Source organism: Podarcis cretensis (assembly GCF_951804945.1).
Source record: "Podarcis cretensis genome assembly, chromosome: 5".
Taxonomy (NCBI): Eukaryota; Metazoa; Chordata; class Lepidosauria; order Squamata; family Lacertidae; genus Podarcis; species Podarcis cretensis.
In genome coordinates, this window is record NC_137174.1 from 46999562 (window position 1) to 47022276 (window position 22715).

General features: G+C 42.0%; 1 protein-coding gene across 13 annotated transcripts in view; it reads right to left on the reverse strand.

Annotated features, from left to right (window-relative positions):
- Positions 1-22715, reverse strand: part of TACC2 (transforming acidic coiled-coil containing protein 2) — a 166486-nt gene that overhangs the window by 47374 nt on the left and 96397 nt on the right. For 10 of the 13 annotated variants that reach the window (XM_079976612.1, XM_079976607.1, XM_079976613.1 and 7 more), the window contains one exon: positions 2183-2331. In XM_079976612.1, the coding sequence (XP_079832738.1) occupies positions 2183-2331 (149 nt within the window). Of the gene's footprint in view, positions 1-2182; positions 2332-13636; positions 13675-22367; positions 22604-22715 lie in introns of those variants that run through there. The other 3 variants (XM_079976609.1, XM_079976611.1, XM_079976610.1) reach the window with 3 other exon arrangements.

Genomic DNA, 22715 nt, shown 5'->3' on the forward strand with positions numbered 1-22715 from the left:
AGAGTCTGGCAAAGACCATACTAGACTTTGGGAACCGAGATGGTCACCAAGGCAAAAACATGAGTTCGTCAAATGCTGAAAGTACAATTTATATTTCTCACTTTTGTGGTGCCTTTTTGCATCAAGAGCTTTGCAACAGAGCTGCCTTCAACGTGTGGCTCCAAGTGGGCATGCCTGAGATTAAGAGTCTTATGCTGTACTGACTGCGCTATTTGACCTATTTACCAGTAATAGGAGATCCTCCAAAAGGACCACAGGTAAAGGTAAAAAATAGGAGTGTTATAAAGCATAACTGCAACATGAAAACATTGTGCTTTGTAGAGCAAGTCCAGGCTACTTCCTTTATCTCAGGAGAATTTTCAAAGTATACAACCATGAATATAGCACAGTGCAGTATAGTAACTACAGGCAGAGGCACCTTCCCCTAAGGGTGGGCCGGTGGAATGAGAGGAGAGGGGGACTGAAGAAAAAGAGACAGAGGGGAACCAAAAAAGGATGTGAAGAATCAGGGAGTTTACAATGAATTACAGTCTAGTTCTGTAATTAAAGACTGCACTCCAAATCCTATTTAGCATATGTGATCTTCCTTCCTCATTTACATTTCTCTGGCAAATGGGGGAAATTGACTTCTTTTTTGTTCAGATAACAATAAATACAAAGCTACGTGAAACAGGGAAAAGACAAATGAAAAGCAGGGGGTGGTATGTACATCCTGCTGGAAAATCCCAATAGTAAAAGGCCTCTTCACACTTAGTATGTTTGCATGCCACCGCTGCATGTCTTTCTTGTAGTAATCATATAAAATGTGAACAAATGATGCTGACCCTTAAAAAAGCCTGTGCACACGCATCAAGGAGATGTGACCAAATCATGTACAGCTGCCTGCTTTGACTAGTTTATCCTGACTTCCTTGAGCTTTATGGGGAAAACTAAGGATATCTGACTAGGACCATTAGCCTTCTCCCATATCCCAAGAAACTGAGATGTGCACAGACATTCAGCGCTACCTTCCTGAGTGGCTTCTACTGATATCAGAGGTTTGCTGCTGGAATAAAGAGCTCAACAGTGGGCCCACAATTTCTGGTGCCTTATCTTTACAGCCACAGCTTGGTGGTTCTAAGTAAAGGTAAAGGTAAAGGTACCCCTGCCCGTACGGGCCAGTCTTGACAGACTCTGGGGTTGTGCGCCCATCTCACTTAAGAGGCCAGGGGCCAGCGCTGTCCGGAGACACTTCCAGGTCATGTGGCCAGCGTGACATCGCTGCTCTGGCGAGCCAGAGCCGCACACGGAAACGCCGTTTACCTTCCCGCTGGTAAGCGGTCCCTATTTATCTACTTGCACCCGGGGGTGCTTTCGAACTGCTAGGTTGGCAGGCGCTGGGACCGAGCAGCGGGAGCGCACCCCGCTGCAGGGATTCGAATCGCCGACCTTTCGATCGGCAAGCCCTAGGCGCTGAGGCTTTAACCCACAGCGCCACCTGCGTCCCGGTTCTAAGTAGGAGATACCAAAATTACTGTCCTGAGACTTCGCAAGTTGATATAAGCTTGTACAACACACAAAATACTAGTAGTGTAGTTTGCAGACGCTGTGCTGCAAGAAAATATGCAGGGACTGACTCCTTAGCCTCTATTCTGTATATCTACTGAACAAGCCAAGTAGTGAGTAGGTGGGGTCCTATGGTGGATTAAAATAGCATAATAGCTTAGAGACCATCTAGTCACTGTGGCACAAAAGGGATGGGAGGAGAACTCCAGCTCAACAGAAAAACCAGCAGCTGGTTTCATAGTGTTACCCTCAGGGGTGCAGCATGAACTCAGTTTTCAGTTTCTTTTAGAAGGGGTTCACAGAAGGTTTGTGCCAATTTTGTGATATATGGTTTATTTAAACATATATACAGGCTGAGCAAAACATGGAGGTTTATACCATTAACACTCCAACAGATCCTCCTCCACTATTGGATTTTTTTTTTGGGGGGGGGGGTGCTACCCAGCTCCTTCAGAGCTCCCAAGAAATTTTACAGCTCTGATCCTTTCCTTAGAGACTGTCTCCAAACTTAAAACGTGCAGCTTCATCTCAAAAAAAACCCCTAAATGACATCATCATTTTCAGGAAGCAAAGGGAGCTATGCCCTGGTGACCAAAATACTCTGAGAAGCCCATCCCATGCACTATATAATTGTTACCTGTGTCCTCGGATGGAAGCTGAGGTCTTACTTCCTGTTCCTCTATGTCAAACACTGCAACTTCTGGCGGTGGTTGTGGTAGCACGGGTGCAGCCTTCACGGGAGTTGTAGATTCTGGTGTCTCAAAGGCTTCTTCAGAGTCTGAACTCCTGGACACAAACAAACAAATACAGGTGTAAAAAAAGAAAAGGGGGGGAAAGGGACATACAGGCTACTTCTTCAAAATCACCTGCACAAAACAGAACACGACAAATGATACTTGGAAAACGCAGAGAGCTCTATTTGAGGCCAGAATACCTCTGCATTTCTCAGAGATATTGAGCTTCCTTTTGCAGCATGATTTCTGGAACAGAATATCATGTTTCCAGGTTCACCCTGAAGAAATACTGACATGAAAGATGTCAAGGCGTCACAAAAGCAAACATGCACACAGGATAAAGAAAATACTGCCTGGAAAAGCCTGCCTTTTCAACATAAAGGAGGCTTCAGCCTAGGCAAACTAAAACAATGCCAATGGGACCTTTCAATGAGATGTTGGAATTTTCCTTGGCACAAGCGCAAGCAAACCTAATAAGGAAATACCCTTAAGAGAGTTGCATAAGGCTCTTTTAAATCCCGGTTCAATCTACCTTGATATGCAGCAGAGTGTGAGTTCCTACAAAACAAGAGAACACAGGCTTTGAGTAACATTGGGTGCTGCCTAGCCTTTCAGATGGGGTGGGGAGGCACCATTTAGGGAGATGGGGAATTCCCATTTTTCACACTAGCTTCCTTACTTCATAACCACAAATGCTATTTGTATTTCCAGCTCACTCGCAAGTTGTGTACTATCAACAGCTATTCAGGCAAATTAAACAAATTCCTTTCCTTAAACTGGGAAAGAGGTGCCTGATTGCACTGGTGATACTGTAGTTAGAATCGCAACAAATGCTATTAATGCATGCAGCTCTTCTATAATGAAACTTAAAATACTTTCAAATGCAGATTGATGGATCTTCCTGAATCTTGCTTCCCCTCCACCAACCCTCCTCCTGCCAAAACCTCTGTGCCCATTTCACTATCTGAAATGATACCCCATCTCCCTTCAGAATTCAATCATTCAAGGTCTTATTTTTAATCTATGTACCTTGCTATACAGTTTATCCAGATCACACTTCCACCAAACACATTGTCCCAAACTTAGACTGTATACACACCATATGTTTAAAGCACACCCCCCCAAAAAAAGAACCCTGGGAATTGTTGTTTACCCCACAAAGAACTACAACTCCCAGAAACCCTAACAAACTACAGTTCCCAGGATTCTTTGGAGGAAAAATGTACTTTGAGTGTACCGGAGGTAGGTAGCCTAACAATAATAATAATAATAATTAGTAACAATAATCCAGAAGGAATATGATGACAGCAAACAAGTGAAACATGAGGATGCAAAGTGGAGCCTACGTTATCATATGCAAGGCAGAACAGAAACATTGATATAATAAAGATGCGATGGATTAATGGGGATGGTGAAATACAAGTCTCAACTGAGTCTCTGCTGCGTAACAAAATTTAAATAAGCAGACAATCGATCGAGGATGTAGTCTTTCTAGAATTAAAGCTGAATGGATCTTGTTTCCTTGAATGAACTGGAATGGGATGGGGAACACTGAAATACAAATATATATAAATGAAGATTATATATATATATATATATGGATATTTTTTTAAAAATCCAGTCAAACAATGTAGTACACTATTGCCTTGAAAACTGCTTAGGCAAGCATTTCAGCTAGTCAAATGGCAGCTTTTCCTTCTGGCCTTTGATAAAATGAATTTAATGGTGTGACAGTTTCCTGAAAGACAGGACTAGGGCTGACTTGCCTATTTCCAGCGATTCGCTGCATGGCTTGGAGACTGTAGTCTCCGCTGCTTCTCACAGCTGTCCACATCCAACGCGTCCACTGCATGGGGGACAAAATTTGCCATGAGGTGAAAGCCATTTCCTCCTGAGGAAGCAGTCTAGAAGCCGTCCAGATAGATGCACAGTAGAGAAGAGGAAGGTCTTCCCTGACTTCGCCAGACTCAAAAGGAAAACGCACAGATCCTTGCAAAGCAGCAAATTGCTAGATTCACAAGAGAGGGTTTCCCTTAAAGCAACGAAGTGCAACTGCTGGATTTGCATTCCTATTACATTCACTTAAATCGCTTTCTCCGTACAATAAAGCCTGTGTGGGCTGCGGGTGAAAAGCCCCCAGTGTTGCTCCTGACAGCTCAAGTGGTTTGATGGACCGGATTCGCTTCTGTTATCTCTGCAGAATGCCAATGAGGTTTTAGTCTTCCTGACTACAATGGGAAACAGCATGCAGCTGCTTAGAACATACCTTTCTCTCTGGAACTTATTTGCCTATTACTACACCTGGAGGCAGCCAAATGATTTCTACTAAATACTGTTCCCAGGTTATTATTTTTCTGCCAAGCTTGTTGCAAATAAAGTTATCTCTAGCCAGGGACGGGGACACCAACATGAACAAATGCTTTTGACAGAAACACTCTAGCAGACTATTATTGCTTCCCCAAACACGCCTTTGTCTGCAGGTTCAATCTACGTCTATGAAGCGTGCAAAGGCATCAGTTGCCTTTTTTATTGTTATTATTGCTTCTGACCTATGCCCATCCCCTGCCCCACTTCCCAATGCATTAAGGCTGTGAATCAGTGTAACAAAGGACTTCTGTAAAAGAAAAATAAAATCCACAGGTCTTGGCAAAGAACTCCTGTGGGGACATTTCAATCTCTTGAAATATCACGGGTGAAAACTATGTTGACTCTAGCATGATTGGGATTCACCTCGCTGCCCTCCACTAAATCAGGAAAAAGAAAACATTTCTGCTGGAACAGGGGGGGAAACCCTACATTGTTGTAGCCAATAAAAATAGTTTTTTTTAAAAAAAATGCAGTTTTCATTAGGGATGCTTCAAATATGAGTCTCCAGCATACATAGGCTGACCAGCTCAATATCCTGTTTCAAACACTTGCCAGTGATGTGTGGCTCAAAAATGGCACATTTATGTCACCCTTTATTTCACCAAACAACTTTGTCTAGAATTTGTTTTTAAGAGGCTGCAACATGTCTGAACTGTCCAGTCATTGTGCTCTTACTTGTACTGAGGACACGCCACAAAATCCAACTAACATGCCTGAGATGCATTACTTATTCAAGACTCTTTTGGCTCCTGAAAGCTTGAGCCATTCCCTCCCTCTCCAAGAGCAGTGACAGCATGAACTCAGCAGCAGCTCTATGAAGAGGCAAGGTGAAAATGTTGCCTCAGATGTCAACACTGTCCAATGGCGCACAGCTCTCCACCAGAAATCAAACAGGCACAATACTAAAATTCAGTTGGTGGGTAATGTGGAAGGTCACCATTTGGATTTTCATTTAGTTTACTTAAAATCAACTATAAAATACAATTCTGTTCCAAAAATACTATCTAGCTATCTAATACATTGTGTATTTATACAGACACATGGTATGACAAATGGTCCAACTTCTTCCTAGCAGCAGCACTTTAATGCATTTATGTATTTTAAAATATGCTAATGCCATTCATCAAAATGGTGTGCAGAATGGTTTACAAAAAGGTATGGTTGCTGGCAGGGGATGGAGGAATATCACAAATAAAATTTATAGCAGATAAAAGAACAGAAATAGAGCTTGAAATGTCTGAGTGAATAAAAATCATTTTCCCTGGAGTCCAAAAGAGTGGTGTTAGCCCCCAGGTGTGCCTCCTTTTGAGATGAAATTCCACAGCTAGGAGGCTACAGCTGACAAACCTTTTCCCTAGAGGACAATGCTGGAGGAACCTGGACAAGGGCATTGGCTGGTTATGGGAGAAGGTGCTTCTTTATAGGTCTGCAGTTGTTTAGGACCTTTACAAGCTAAGCACTGGCACCTAAGGGACACATTCACTCATGGGCAACCTTGGGGCCACATGGGTGGGTGGGGCCAGAAGCAAGGTGGGTGGCACAATGGATGCAACTCTCACCTTTGTACAGTAGGTTACATTCCAAGCACACAAAAATCAGAGCCTACTCACACTGCCTTCCATCTACTCAAGCAAAAAGTGTTATTACAGATCAATGACACATTACAGCCAGTCAAAAGCACTTGAGATGGCTACATAGTATTAGTTCATGGATAATCATGGCTAAACTATCTCCATGCAGAAGCAGTTGCAGCTGGTGGACCAGTTATAGCTGCTAAGGTGCTGTGTGCCTCAGAAGCTACAAAGGACCTCAAGAGACAGAGCAGGGTCTAACAGAACCTTCAGGTACAGGACCTGCTGTTTCAGGGCAAGGTAATCCTACCTCTTTGGTAGAGGCCCGCATGACCAGGTCAGGTAACAGATTTCACAATTGTCTGCACAGCAGACATGTTGACCAGCATAAATTTATTTATGTTGGGTGAATTTTCAAGCAAACGTCTTGTATCAGTCTCTTCTAGATTGTGCCCTAAGAATTAAGTATATGAAGAAGTCGTCCATGATCCTTGGTCTGAAAACTATGAGGAAACATTCCTGACAAATATGGGAAAGCTGGATTAACAGTGACCACGGTGCTTTTCAGCTTTTAAAATCCTATCCAACCGTCTTGTTTGTTCATTGCTTTGAAGATCAAGAACCCATGGCACTATTATAACCTGAGTGTCTGGAAACTGAATGGTTTAACATTAAAAGCTGATGCACAGAACAGCAGCAGAGACACAGAGGATTTTAACATTTCAGAACACCTTTGAGAGCTCCCAAGTATGAATAAAAGCTGTGAACACACACACACACACAGTGTTAGTTCTTTAAAAAAAAAGGCTGACTATTTGACTCTGCCAAACTTAACTTCTGTATGGCAAGCACTCCTGTTTCGCTTGCTCTCTGCAGCTTCCTTTTTGCAATAACCCTATATCATATGTTAAGAACTGAAAAATTGGATCACCTCAGAAAGTTATTACTCTTTCATCCTAGATTTTCTCCAGAGAGAGATCAGGAGCAGCCCTCAGATTTGTATGCTTTCCCATGCTATAACCCCATTTACATTTTCCCCCCACATGGAAAGAGATTAACACTCAACTAGGAGTTCACATTCTGAACTACTGAAAATTAAACCCAGGCTCATTTCCTACCCCTCCCTGGAAACAATTGGGCAGGGGGAGGGGATAAGATCTATGTAAGTTATGTGAAGTACAGTAGTCTAGTAGAGGATAAGAGACTGAGCTATGAATCAAGAAGTCCCATGTTCAGATTTTGCCTCCACCATTTATTCACTAGGCCACCTCAGACAAGCCTCACTCTTTCAGTCTCATCAGCAATATAGGAGATATAAATACTTAACCTTACAGGGTTATTGCAACGATTACACTCAAATAACACATGTGAAGGATTTGAACACTTAGAAATGTTTAGAGGGACGCGATGGCGCTGTGGCCTTGTGGGCTTGCAGATCATAAGGGAAGCAGTTCAAATCCCCATGACGGGGTCAGCTCCCGTTGCTCTGCCCCAGTTCCTGCTAACCTAGCAGTTTTAAAGCATATCAGTGTGAGTAGATAAATAGGTACTGCTGCGGCAGGAAGGTAAATGGCATTTCCGTGTGCTCTGGCATTCGTCACAGTGTTCCATGTGCCAGAAGCAGTTAAATCATGCTGGCCAAATGAGCTGGAAAAGCTGAAAGCAGAGATGAGCACCACACCCCACAGTCGAATTCAACTGGACTTAACCATCCTGGCGCCCTTTACTTTTACAAATGTTAAGTATATTATATTTTAATGATTTCCCATGAGAATCTGTGTTGCTGGGAAAGTGCTTTATTTTAAAGGGCCAGAATCCTATATGTATGAGGAAATGGAAAGCAGGGAAAGTTCAGTTTATAATGGTACTGGCAGATATCTGTTCTTGTGGAACAACCAAGCCACATTCCTTATGCGCAGCTCTAGCTCTGAGAACAATCCCATCACAAACATTTTCACTGATTTTCGGAAATTTAGAGACTATGGAGTATACTGGCATTCTGTCTAGCAAGGGAGAGTGTTTAAAGTCCCCCCCCCACAAAGATGGATATTTTCACAGAAACTAAACTTCGTCCTTTCTAAGAATGAAAATTTGCATGAAACCCTGGTCAGCTCACCCATGCTGAGTGATACAATTGCTCGGTTTGAGGGTTCTTGGTTTTTCCTCGCCGCTGTTGTACAACTAGTTGAATCCTTTAATTGCAACAGATACATTCTTATTCAAAAGTAATAACTTGCACAGTACACATCTGTTGTGCAAACGGTCTGTGGCACACTGTAATGACTGGCACTATTCTATTGAGCACACTAATCTTTTGAAATGTGTGAGACTGTGTTCATGCGGAGGCCAGACTAGATGGCCTAATTGTACAGGGCTTGGGGTTGCTGAAGTCGATACAAATTAGGTCAGTGACACAAGCAGCCAGGATGGTAGATGCTGGGGGGGGGGGAGCCTTGAAGAAAAATGTTATTGAAAACGTGTAATAGTAAAGTGGTTCTTAAAACAAAAAAAGTTTTAAGAATTCTCACTGCTGTGCCTTATCGTGAAGCTATATGCTGAAAACCCCTTTCCCTCTAATCACATTTATTTCCTTTTAAAAGTATTTGGGTCAGGAATATTAGCGTGAGGACAAAGAAATTCATTCAGACGTTTTAGTATCCTGTTGGGGCTATGAGGATCAAGCCAGGCAGTGTACATATGGCTTTTACAGTGTGACACAAAACACATTCCTTTAGCGTCAAAGCCTTGTTCACCTTTTAGGCAAAAAAGGAAAAGGGGGGGAAAAAGACACCTTACTGTACAAGAATAATATGCTGAAACCCAGTCTGTGTCATGAAAATACATAGCTCCTTTACTACAGTAATCAGCTGTATATTAATATTTTGTTCTTAAGTTAGTTTAAGACCGTCATAGAAGTACAGAGTTGAAAGGGATCACAAGGGTCATTCAATCCAACCCCCTGCAAATGCAGAAATCTTTTGCCCAATGTGGGGTTCAAACCCATGACCCTGAGATCAAGAGTCTTGTGCTCTACTGACTGAGCTATTTGTCGTACAGGAACAGGAGCACAAGGAAGCTGTCCTTTATCAGATTATTGGTTCATCTAGCTCAGTACTGTCTACAATGACTGGAGCAGACAGGGACCCTTCCCCAGGTCTACCTGGAGATGCTGAGGAATGAACCTGGGACCTTCTGTTAATTTGCCCATCTAATTATTACTATTGCCATTTGTATTCTGTTCATCTTCTCAGAGAAGCAATGGATTACATTCATCAGGACTCCATCATGGTGCATGAAGCACGCTAGACCGTACATGTTTTTCAAGCTGTATATCACATGCATTGGGCTGCTGAGGTATGCAAGGGCTGCCTGATCTGACCAGCTGTAGTTGTAAGTAACCCCAGCTCACAACACCAGGGCAGCTTTACAGCAACAGGAATACACATCAGAGCAGAACTGCAAGTGTCAGCAATTTAGTTATGGGGAGATGTGGCAGTCCAAGTTGGACTCAATAAAATCCATAAAACTCTGTAGCTTTGATGACTTCCCAAAATAAGTTGTGGGCATCTGAAAACCAGAATGTCAACCTGGCCCAGTCTTAGCCATCATGGTGAATATGCATCCGGTTCCCTACAGGGAGAATTCTGGAATCCCAAACCCCTTGCAAGGAAAAAGACGCAGACAGTGAATTATGAGTCTTAATTATGAGGTGGTATCTATTACTCATTTCTGCTGCATCTACTTTGTGTCCCCATCGTGCACCAAACTGTCCATAGCAGCTGCATCATAAAACAAGACTACAATCCAAGTCTATATTTATTGGATTCCTTTGTCAGCCATACACCAAGAAAGAGAAAATATTTCAGTGTTCCCAACAGTACCCAAGCTCCATTAAAAGCTGGCCTTTCCTACAACTCTAGAGAGAAATAACGGACAAAAGGTAATAAATCCTGTTGTCTTATTCTCATCTGTCACTTTCAAACTTGATTCCTCCTAAAGATGCATAAATTAAAAATGGGTTCCCAGAATCCATTACAAATAATGTTCAGCCTGTGTTCATCTTTGGATGTTGCTGGTGAAGGGTAGCAATATATGCAACAATATGATAGTGGAGAAAGAATTAAATGCAGAGTTGACATTTACAGTGACAACACCCGATTTAATGTTGCATGCAGTTCCATTCTTGTAGCCCAGAAGTTCAGAGTTTTTGTGCTTTTTTAAATGCTATTGGATTAGGCTCTCCAATTAAAAAGATGCAGGCACACAATTATTCATTTGAGAGAAACAATATATAAAAATTTACCATCCCAATAGTGATGCTGTATCCCTTGATAGAGCAATATTTACCTTGTGACTTCCTTTTTCACCTCATGATGAGCAGAACAGCTGACCTAAGTCTGACCTATATAAACTGATGGATCAGTAATTTATCAGGTGCCATTTAAAGCCATGTGATTAACTCATTCCCATTCTTCTTGCTGGGAACTGCCTCACACCCACCTTTTAGCAGCCACCCTCCTTCAGAGGTCGGGGAAGTATATTCATTTTACCATTATGGCACAGGAATCCATTTGGCCGATAGGTCCTCCGGGGCATTTTTTTTTTTTGTCTTTACTATTAACTATTAATGGCCTGCTATCATACCATTGTAAGGCTTTTCAGTGACAAGATCATCTATCCTATGATTAAATCAAGCGTCGCAATGAGCCCACACTGTGAGTGGGAGACGGAACTGCAAAGCCAGCCACAATGTCTAGACAATGGTGGTAAGAAAAACAACAGCAGAAAGGTAACAAAGGAAATGCCTGAGCTTGATGCTAAAATTAAGGAGTTTTTTTCAAATATTATCCATGCTCATGTAATTCCTTTCCATTGCAAACAAAATCATTGCTGGGTTTTGTACATTTATGCATTTTCTTGGCTGCCCTTGGCAAAATAAAACATGGCATTCATGCATATTGGAATCCTACAGTATTTGTTACATACCTCTCAAACTGTGTCACAGCTGCCTAAAAATGGAGTTGCCGGAGTCATTTTGCTCAAAAAGAAATTAAATTTTAGGGCAGACCTTTGAGCAATGCTTAAGGCACCTGACTCCCCAAATTCAAGAGAGAATTAGGGGTGCATCATCCAGAAGCCATGAACACAGCAAACTACTATTTACAGGTAATAAGGTGGAACTTGTTTCAGGAGTATGAGGTGTGTTTTTTTAATGACATTGTTATGACAAAGATGGCACCAGGTGATCCATCCTCTGACATGACACATACTTCATTCAGTGAAACACTTGCAAGCTCTTCTTAGACCCAGGCTGCAAGTCTGTTTATAGCTTGCTTTCTTACCAGTTTAATTGCTAAAAAGCAGCTGTGGTTGATCTTATCAGAGAACAATTTCATTACGGTTTAATCTGGTCAGCGGGCTTCTTTCTAGCCATGAAATACAGGCCTTAGTATAATTTCCCTGCTTCTTTTCTTTCCAGAGCTATATAGCATTATTTGAGCTGAAGCTATTTATATCCTATTAGCAGCTTCAAAGAATTATGACACTGCATGCTGGGTAAAATGCACACCCAAGTACATTCAATAAAGTCTCCAGGTGTATTTATTCTTATTCTTTTAACTCCAGTTATCTCCCTACTTTTGGATTTCCCCAATTACATTTTAGAAGCTTTATTTTAAAAGGACATATTTATTAGACTTATCACAACAAAGCTAAATAATAAAAGGCTGTTTCCCTTCTGTTGTTTCCTATGTCTGATCAAAATAATAATCAGGCCTATCTCTGTAGTCCTGGGTTTAAAAACTGGCACCATGAAATGCAAGAAGCATGTGCTTCCATTTAGCACATAACTGCCCTTCTACTACAAGTTAATCAGTCCAAAATACCTACCACTCCCTTGGTCATATTCACAGAATTTAGAATCCACAATGGGAAAAGGACAGAGAAAACCTCATATCATTACCACCCTTAATGCATACAATCCAGGTGGCTAAAGGGCAGTAAAGGTAAAGGTAAAAGGACCCCTGACCATTAGGTCCAGTCGCAAATGACTCTGGGGTTGTGGTGCTCATCTCGCTTTACGGGCCGAGGGAGCCAGCGTACAGCTTCCAGGTCATGTGGCCAGCATGACTAAGCCGCTTCTGGCGCAACGGAACACCGAAACCAGAGCAGTGCATGGAAATGCCGTTTACCTTCCCACTGGAGTGGTACCTATTTATCTACTTGCACTTCGTGCTGTCGAACTGCTAGGTTGGCAGGAGCTGGGACCGAACAACAGGAGCTCACCCCGTTGTGGGGATTCAAACCACCGACCTTCCAATCGGCAAGTCCAAGCGGCACAGTGGTTTAAACCACAGCTCAGTAAGTGGCGATAAACTCTTCAGTACTGAACACATTGAATGTTTACACCGCCTCTTTTTTTTTTTTTTTTTAGACAGGAAATAATCCCACAATAATTAGCCAACCGTAAGCAGCATCTTCTTTGGCTCCCCATCTGTTCTAAAAATGGGAAGCTCCTATGTTTGATAGCAAGCTGCTGCCAGAGGCTACCCATGCTTAGCTTTCATAGGCAGTCATCCCAACCAGGAAGAGAACATAGGAAAGCAGATCCTGGCTCTCCTGCTCTTTCGATAGGCTCTTGTGCTAGGAAACATCAAGTTTTCAATGTCCAAAGTACATGAGGCATTAAAGGTGTGATCACATTTAAACATGTTTAGGGGTTTTGTTTGTTTGCTTTTTTAAGCAGCTGCTGAGCAGGGAGATGATCAGGATCTGGAGCATGATGTGTAGGAAAGAGAAATGCTCCGCTCGCTCCCACCCAAAATTGTGCTATTTCCCATGGTGAGGAAGCTGCAGGGGTGGTTTTAATTGGAATTATGAAGAAGAGTTTGGATTTTATATCCCGCTTTATCACTACCCTAAGGAGTCTCAAAGTGGCTAACATTTTCCTTTCTCTTCTTCCCCCACAACAAACACTCTGTGTGGTGAGTGGGGCTGAGAGACTTCAGAGAAGTGTGACTAGCCCAAGGTCACCCAGCAGCTGCATGTGGAGGAGCGGAGATGAGAACCCGGTTCACCAGATTATGAGTCCACTGCTCTTAACCACTACACCACACTGGCACAGAAGGAAAGGATTAAGCCCATGTCCCTACACATCAGTCACAATCCTGATCATGGCTCGAAAGAAAGAAAGGAAGGAAGGAAGGAAGGAAGGAAGGAAGGACAAAATTTAAAAAATAATAGACAAAAGAAAGAATGAAGACAGACACAATAAACCATACACTTAACATTATGTGTAGTTTGGGAGTAACCTCCCCACTGCCATCCAAGACCATAAACTTGGTTCTTATGGCCACTTCTATGGCATCCCTGCTAGTCCCCATATACAAGCTTTATCAAAGAAAACCCCAAACTCCTCACCATTCCAATGACACTTTACCCATGTCTTCCATTTCTCAGTTGAGTATGTAGTTCTGGCAGATGTATCTGTCTGGATCTGGAAAAGCTACAGTGAATTATGTTTCTGGGAGTCAGGAGGTTGAGAGACCACATTCCGATCCCTTGTTCTTTGAGACTTGCTGGATAATGATTCTGTGTTTTCTACAGAGACCAAAAGGAAATCCTCTCTAAATTCATTTCAGAATGTGTTCCTTTTAGGAAGTATGTAACTACAGAAGGGTGTAGCTTTTATCTGTTTTTACAATTGAATTATCTTTCCCTTGGAAGCAGCCAAGCAATTTGTTTATTTGAGATAAGGCTGAAGCAGGGAGCATGGCAAGAAGTCTCTTCCCCTTCTGTCCATTAATTCCCCCACCGCAGTTTGCACCTGCATTGCTCCCGCAGTAAGTAGCATATCAGGTGACTATTTAACAGCTTATACTAGAAAGCAAAATGTGCAGGGCTTGCAGTTTTCCATTCTGAGGGGAAAGGGGGCTCTCCTCAAATAAATCAAGTTTTACTGAGATAGGAAGGAGAGGCCTATTTTACTGCAATGCAATTATATTAGAAATAGCACTGGCTTCCTTGCGCTCAACAAAGCAACACAGGCGCTGGTCTCCAGAGAAGGCTTTCTATATAATTTCAGCATAAATATGCTTGCGAGACGTGGAGATATCACAGCTACCCAGAAAAAAACAACAATCAAATTCTGCAATTAAACTGATGCTTCCCCATCCATAAATGATATTGGGGGTTTAAACTGGTGAACTCAAGGCCATGTTAATGTGCCTCAGAAGCAATTTTTAGTAGTACTCCCCCCCCCCAGTACATCAGCTACAATGCAACAGTACATTTCTCTCCATAGCCAGTTTGATAAATAGTACGCTTGCAAGTCCAAACTCTGAAAGAGCTCCTGTATCTGTAATTGTAGCCTGCAGAAGAAAGAAGTGTCTTTGACTTTTGGAAGGGTGCCTGGCAGTGGTGGGGAATGTTGGATCCCTCAGTATTGGGGGGCTGGCCCCCTCTGCTTCAAAATATTGAGGGGGCTGAAGCCCCTTGAGCCCCATATACCCAGAGCCAGTGTGGTGTAGTGGTTAAGAGCGGTAGACTCGTAATCTGGTGAACTGGGTTCGCGTCTCCGCTCCTCCACATGCAGCTGCTGGGTGACCTTGGGCCAGTCACACTTCTTTGAAGTCTCTCAGCCCCACTCACCTCACAGAGTGTTTGTGGTGGGGGAGGAAGGGAAAGCAGATTGTTAGCCGCTTTGAGACTCCTTAGGGTAGTGATAAAGCAGGATATCAAATTCAAACTCTTCTTTTTAACTGGCCACTTTTTACTTGCTCTTAACCAATTAATAGACATATTTTTACCCTGCTATTGCTTATTTATGTTTACTGTTGTAGTAACTGGTTACTTTTAATATATATACATATTTCTGTTGCTTTTTATTATTGGCAATGAGGATTTGACATGGAAAGGTGTGACACAACTTTAACGCATAGCAATGTGAGTTACACCCTATCATGTAAGCTACTTACTAATGCAGATGAAAGAGTATATACAAACCAGAAGTCAACAGAATTGTTTTTCAACAGTCAGGAAAATCATTAATAACCTAAAGTAGGAAAGGCAGAAAACTGAAATGTAGGTATGTTTTTAAAATATGCCTGCGCCCCTCAGCTCTAGAAAGCATCTTGATTGCAGCTGAATGCTTCAGGAAGCGAAGGAGTGACTTTGAAATCTCAACTTTTCTTGTCACCTTCCATGCTGTTTCAGGGTCTGTAGCCTCTAGAACAGATTGGATGGTGCAGGGGAGGGGGTGGCAAAAAATCTTCCCCAACTGCAGACAAAGAAGGATCCGCTGGATTGAAGAGGTTTCCATGGGTGGAGGAACACAATTAGATACAACCCTACGTTTCAGTTTTTCTAGGATTTCATGCCATGCTTGCTTTTGAGAGACAGGATGCTATTTGGATTCCATGTTGCACTGCTCTTATTAAACAAACTGAGCCCTGTTTAAAAGCCATTGAGCTGAAATACTCAACACATAAGTGGGCCATTCGCACAAAACACTAAGCCATAGTTCAGCATTAAATGCACAAACCTCAGGCTCATGTGCTGGCTCTCCCTTGTGGCTACACCAGAGGAGGACAGGTGAGTGGCAGTGTGCAAGCCTGAGACTCACACAGATAATGCTAAATCATGATATAGTCCTGGCCCAATTCACATGTCACGTTAAACCCTAGTTAAAAAATAAACTACAGTTTAATGTGAACACCCAGCATGCTGCTGAAAAGTTCTTGCCCTGTTCTTTCCACACTCTTGCACCACCAGGAATAAAGGCAGATTCTGGATTGTTGTATCATCCAAACCTGGCTCCTTCTTCACGCAAACCACAACTAGTAACCGAGGCTTGTGGCTTGTGGTTTATTTGGAAATAAACCATGAGTCTATTTCTGGACAACAAAAGAAGCCAGACTCTGGCTTGTTTGCCAGCAATGCAAAAGCGATGAAGGACCAGAGGGATAACTTTTCAGCTCATTCACATCGAACCATACTTTGTTTTTAACTTTGTTTTTAATATGGCATGTGCACTTGGTGAACCACTACTTTCTGCTGCTCCTGTGTGGTGTTATTTGTTGACAAAAATTCAGGCGCTATTTAGATCCATATTTCAAAAGTCTGTTTGGGAAATTATTCTGAGCACTGCAGCATAAGCAACGCAACAGAGCTGCCATGCAAATCTCCTCACGGCATTTTTCATATTTCCTGTGTTTGTAAAGCTGCAACAGTATACATGTGATTTCTTAAAAAAATTCCAGATTACAATTTGATAGGGCTGTTCCAAGTTTGGCGAGTTTCCTATATTTAAATCACTTCAGTGTGGGGGGGAAATAGTAGCAAACACCTGGTGGCATGGATGGTTTTATTGGTATGCTGTCTTAATATATACAGTGGTACCTCTAGTTGCGGACACGATCCGTCCCAGGGTGCCATACGCACCCTGAAAAGTACACAACTAGAGTGGCGCTTTTGCGCAAGCGCAGAGCGCGATAGAGCACTTCTGCGCAGAACGCTTCTGTGCATGCGTGCATGGTGAAACATGGAACTATACACTTCCGGGTTTGCTGCATTCGCAACCCGAAAAGCCGCAACATGAAGCAAACACAACAAGAGATATGACTGTAACATACTCCTATCTCCAGAGAGGCGTTTGTGTTTATGAATGCACATTTAGCTATATTAATAAGATCTGGTAGTTCCCTAGCAGTGGGACTACCTCAACCATGGTTTCCTTGGTCTAGTCTAGCTGAACTAAAGTTTTATAGCTTTTTAAAATAATAATAAAAATGGTTCACACAAACCCATGTCAAACTTCTGTATATTACATTGACTAAAGACCTGTAACAAGAACAATTGATCAGCCTACAATATGGGACTCCTAATTATCTCAATTGCCGGATGTGTCTTTGTCATTAAAGCCGCAGACACAATTTCATCAACAGACATTCATCTTGATGGCAGCGTGACAACAGCTGCAACAATGGACCACTGAAAAGCCATCTCTCTCTAAAATATGCAGCACATCTGCAGAAGTCTCTTAAGAGATGGGAGGAAATAAACCAAGCTATATTTAGAATATACATCAGTGTCCAGAACAAGAAAATACTCACCAGGAGGATACTTAACCACTCGTTCTCCATATCTTTACAAAAATAATATTTAAGGGCCCTTGAGTCACAGCAGCATTCTGTTAAATGAACTGCAACAATGAATCAGATCTCTCTCAGGATCTGCTTTTTCGAGTTTTAACCTAATGTACCTCTTAGGCCTTCTGCTTCTCAGCCTGTTCCCAAAACAAGAGGAATTTGAAAGAGAAAAAGTTCGAACCTTTCACAGCAGAATGAAATATACAGTGCTAAAGTATATTGACTAATTTGTACTCCTTTGTAAGAGCTAAGAAAGGCATCTTTTACTGACAACTCTGACTTTACTTTTCCCCATACCCAAAACACTTGCAGCATTACAGGCAAGAGCACTGAATTAAGATGGACAGCTGTCCATGGGATAACGAACGGGATGCCTAGTTCCACCTCTGCTATCTTAATTTACCTTGCCCAGACTCTCTTGCCACTGACATATCTGTTCCAGAAACAAGCTGCAATCTTAGTTTTAGATATATTTGTAACCACACGTAGTTATTAGGCAACCATCTAAGCCTGCCATCAAACATTCCAGACTTAGGTTGTGCTTATACTCCACTGAAATAAATGGGCCATTTCGCTGTGCCTAAGGAATGGGGAGTGGGAAATTTATGGGAATCAGGACTGGGGAGGGAAAGAGACAAATTTCGTCTCCTCTGATTCCAATATCAATTGCACACAAACACCCTGCATATTAAAGAAAAACAAGAGATGTAGATGCCTTCTGCATATTAAGTGCTTAACTGTGAAGTGTCTGCCCCAAGGGGCAGAAGAATGGGATGCAGTAGTGCTGGAGTAGGAGATAATAATAATAATAATAATAATAATAATAAAAAAAAAACACTCACAAGAGCAGGTTGCATTTGTGTATTTCCCCCTTCTTCTGTTGGCCACAGAAAGTGGCAAGTTTTGCCCCCCCCCCCAAAAAAATTATCCAAATTCAATTTCTCACATAAACATAGTAAATGTAACCACAGCCAGCAAGTGATGTACTCAATGATCTTTAGACTTTTGGAGGCGGGGTTTGTTTCTGCAAAGAAACAATTTTCAATTCATTTACAGATGCCTCTCCACTAGTCTGGAGTAACAAAACAATTAGCAAATGCAGCAATGGCTGCTGGGTTTTTTTTACTAGAATACATGAAAGCCCAGGCAAGGGGTTTCTTTGATCCTAACTGCGCTCGAACTAAACCTCATTGTATTTACCACTAGGAGCCTTGTCAAGCTGTTACAGAAGCTTAAAACTACCCACAGGAGGGCAGACTTCCAATTTTAGATTTAAAAAAAATCATTTTAAAAATCAGAGAGAAGCTTAACAATCAAAAAGATGTGCCCTATTGTCATGGTTCCCAAGACTTCCCTTATCTTGAGTTCCAAGATCATAACCCAGTAGACCCTGTATAACAGAAGTTCGCTTTTCTAACAAATTATTATTGTTTACTTCTCTTATGAATTTAACCCATTAATGGATTAAAAGTTAACCCCTGTACTCCAGTAGTAAAGTGAATGACAGGGAGAGTCTTATTATGAAAATGCAGAATCCTCATACATGGATGCTGAAAATAGTAACTGAAGCTTAGCCAAAATGTACCTGAGTCCTATGGCACGTAGTGACTTCCTTACACACCAACAATAACAGTTATGGCATTGAAGTAATTGTATAAATCTGACTTTGGAAGAAGGATTACATGAACAACCCCTTTATCACGATGTAGCTCAACAGTGCCACCTGGAGCTTATGAGATTTTGGACCTCTACCTTTAAGCATAAACAAGCACATTCTGGCATTTGTCTTTGAATAAGCATCCAGGAGGAATTCAGCTCTTTTACACAATGGTCTGAACCGGCCAGGAATTTTGTAATGAAATGTAATGGAAGTGGAATGAGCCCTCTTGGTAATTTTCTGGTTGGCCAAAGAGAACATGGACATCAGAGATGGGGCTTCTTTTGCCATTGGGCCAAACGACAACCCACCAAGGTCTGAGCTGAGATAGCTCAGTGGGCAGATCATGGGACTCAGGCCCCACATGGGGGGCAAAAGATTCCTGCATTGCTGGGGATTGGACTAGATGACCCGCATGGTCCCTTACAACTCTGCAATTCTATGATTCCATTTCCCATAAATAAAAGAGGCTTTATTCTCAGTCTTCCTGGAGAAATCTGATCTTATATACAGTGGTACCTCGGGTTACATATGCTTCAAGGTTATAGACTCCGCTAACCCAGAAATATTACCTCGGGTTAAGAACTTTGCTTCAGGATGAGAACAGAAATTGTGCTCTGGTGGCATGGCAGCAGCAGGAGGCCCCATTAGCTAAAGTGGTGCTTCAGGTTAAGAACTGTTTCAGGTTAAGAACAGAGCTCCAGAACGAATTAAGTTCTTAAACTGAGGTACCACTGTACATGCTTTAAGCCACCCAGAGTGGCTGGGGAAACCCAGCCAAAAGGGTGGAGTATAAACAACAACAACAACATCAGGAGTCTGTATATGAACAGTTGTCCATTTAAAGGAGTCATCTGCTTGGTCCAATTCTAACTTAAAGATCCAGAGTCATGAGAAAGGCAGGCAGAGGCCATTTTGCTTCCCCATCAACAATTAACACCTGGAGAGCAGACTGAACAGGCACAGAGGTCACAGTCTTCCCCACTATGGTGAGATGTGCTCTATTTCTAATAAAATTATAGGATTATTTATAAACTGAATTTATTAGCATATGCAACCTTTATATAAGTGTCTACCTTCTTTTGTCCTTTTTTTTTGGTGATGCAGAAGTGGTCAGAAATGAAACTTTACTCTTGGATAACTCTTGGCAGTGGACACTTACCCTAGGGTGAAGTTTGTTTTTCATAGGGCAATTGCCACAACAACACTTGTCAGTTATGCAGCATTCTGGGAGACAGGAGAAAACGTCATGTGCATGAATGAAAAAGGCACAGGAATCTGCATCACAACCAGGACCTCGGGAGTAGCAAGAATGAGACAACTTGATGTATCAGAGTTTCCTGTGCACAAGCTTTCATAGGGTGGTTGAATAAGGCAGCTCTTGTGTCATGCATATTGTGATTTATCTAAATGGCTAAGATAAAATACTCCAGCCCAGGATGACTCAGGAAAGCCTTTAGATCAGTGGTTCTCAACCTTTTTGGGGGTCATAGAATCCTTTGAGAATTTGATAACAGCTGAAGCCCATCCATAGACCACAGGTTAAGAGTGTTTTTAAGAACAAATGTATTTTTCTATACTACATAAATCAGATGTTGGACTACAACTCCCATCATCCCTGACCATTGACTATGCAGCTGCAGCTTGTTCAGAGTTGTAATCCAACATCTGAAGGACCATAGGTTAGCCACCCCTGACACAGAGGTGTATTTTAGTCTAAAATCAAGACTTCAGCTTTTGTAAGAGGGCCTAAATAGATTCAAAGGTGAAGAGAAAACTTTCTTTCCCTCATGTTAAGCATCATGCTTTAGCATCACAATATAATTATGATTTGTTAAGAGATGTAAACAGTAAAAATGAGGCTGCTTTAAAATTCCCAGCGCTTGTCATTATTTTCAGATATACAAGAAGCCAATTACTTATTATAAATAGCGGTAAGGTGTTGTGCACTGAAGGCTCTACACAAACATTAATAAAAACAGTGGTGTTTTGACTGCTGCCCTCATATTGTTCTGGTGCTGAAGGCCTTATTCATTCAATATGGCTTCTGCTGGCAGAAGGCGTCAAATAAGTATGTGAGCCTTTCACTGTGCAGGAAGCCCTTTGATAAATACTTCTCAATGAGTTCCCAACACAACTGCTAAAATTAAGGATGAAGATGAAAAAATGTTGACCTTCATTCTGATTCTTTACACTGCTCAGAATAGGCTTATGCTAAAGGAAAGGATTTCAAAAAAAGTAGCAGTAGTAATTTGGCACATTTAAAGTTACACAGACCTTGCTGAACAGCTACAGTACTCCAGTCAGGCTGTTATCATCTTGCCTTTAGGATACAACTGCACAAACAGTATCTACCAGTACTCCCAACTCTAAAGATTCTTCCCGAGTACAGTGAAAAAGAAAGGAGTCAGGTTTTTTAAATAAAAAAAATGCAATAAAGTAGGTGTTTCACTTAGAATGAATTGATTGAGCTCATCTTTGACACCAGGTGACATGGATTAAGACATCGCCCCAAAACAATGCATATTGAAGATGCACTAATTGCAGGACATACTGAGTAATCCAGGCCTATACACCTGAAACAAAAAAAGGCCCTTCTAAGAAGTTCAATTAAAAACCAGAGTCTGGTATATTTGATTAGATTTCAAGCGTTGGAAAACAGATACTTGGCGAAATGAACTGATAAATCCATACGTGTGTGTGTGTGCCCATCCAAACTAAAGATGACAAATCAATTTAAATTCTAGGAAGTACAAGCCTGCTTTTATATTCATGAACAAAACTCTCTATTTTACCCTTGCTGAGAAAGTTGAATATATCATTTTGAAGGAAAATCAGAAATTGTAAGGTGTTAAAAAAAAAATCATCCACCAATGATCTAGACACATGGGATGTGAATGGGGAGAAAGCTCAGGGTGGAGGGAAGGAAAGCCCTGGAAACACAGTGAAATCAACCTACATGCTGTGCATTTTAAATAGAGGCATTTTTCACTGAAAATGGTGATGGGCTTGATTGATTATGTCTGCAGAATGTATAAGAAGCAAACAAATGGGTACACACAGCAACTGCACTGAACAATATAAAAGGACTCAAGATGCATTCCTCCTACCAAAATTCCTACATGCTACCCAAGCATTTTTAAAAATTAATTTAAAAAAAAAAAATCAGCATTGAAACCCGATGAAATCTGAGCTGTGTCTTGAATCAGCCAGAATGCAGAGAATTACACAAAGACTGTCAACGTAAGGCAGCCTCTTTAAACAGATCCCTATAGCTACTCGCTAACGTTTCAGTCCCTGCTGCTGTACTGGAGGAAGGAAAGGTGGAAAGCAATTCCATACTTACATGGCCTCGGATGGCTCCCGAATCAGGCTACTTGTCTGTGCCTGCTGCAGAGACTGAGACCCTCCCATCCTCAGCGTGCCCTTGTGCTGGAGCTAGCAGCAAGCCGGGCCAGCTTCCTCCTTAATTCCACCAGCAAAAAGCCCAGGGAGATCGGACCGTAGAGGCTGCAATGCTGCAGTGCAGATGAAAACAGCTGCTTGCATCAGGGGCAGCAGCAGCCGACACACTTTAAACGGCAGCTTCTCTTCTCTGAACTGTTGCCAGGTTCCTTTCCTGACACCCCCCAACTCCCCCCCCCCGTCCCCCGCTTCTATTTTTCTTCCTCTTCGCTCAAAAGAAAATCGATTG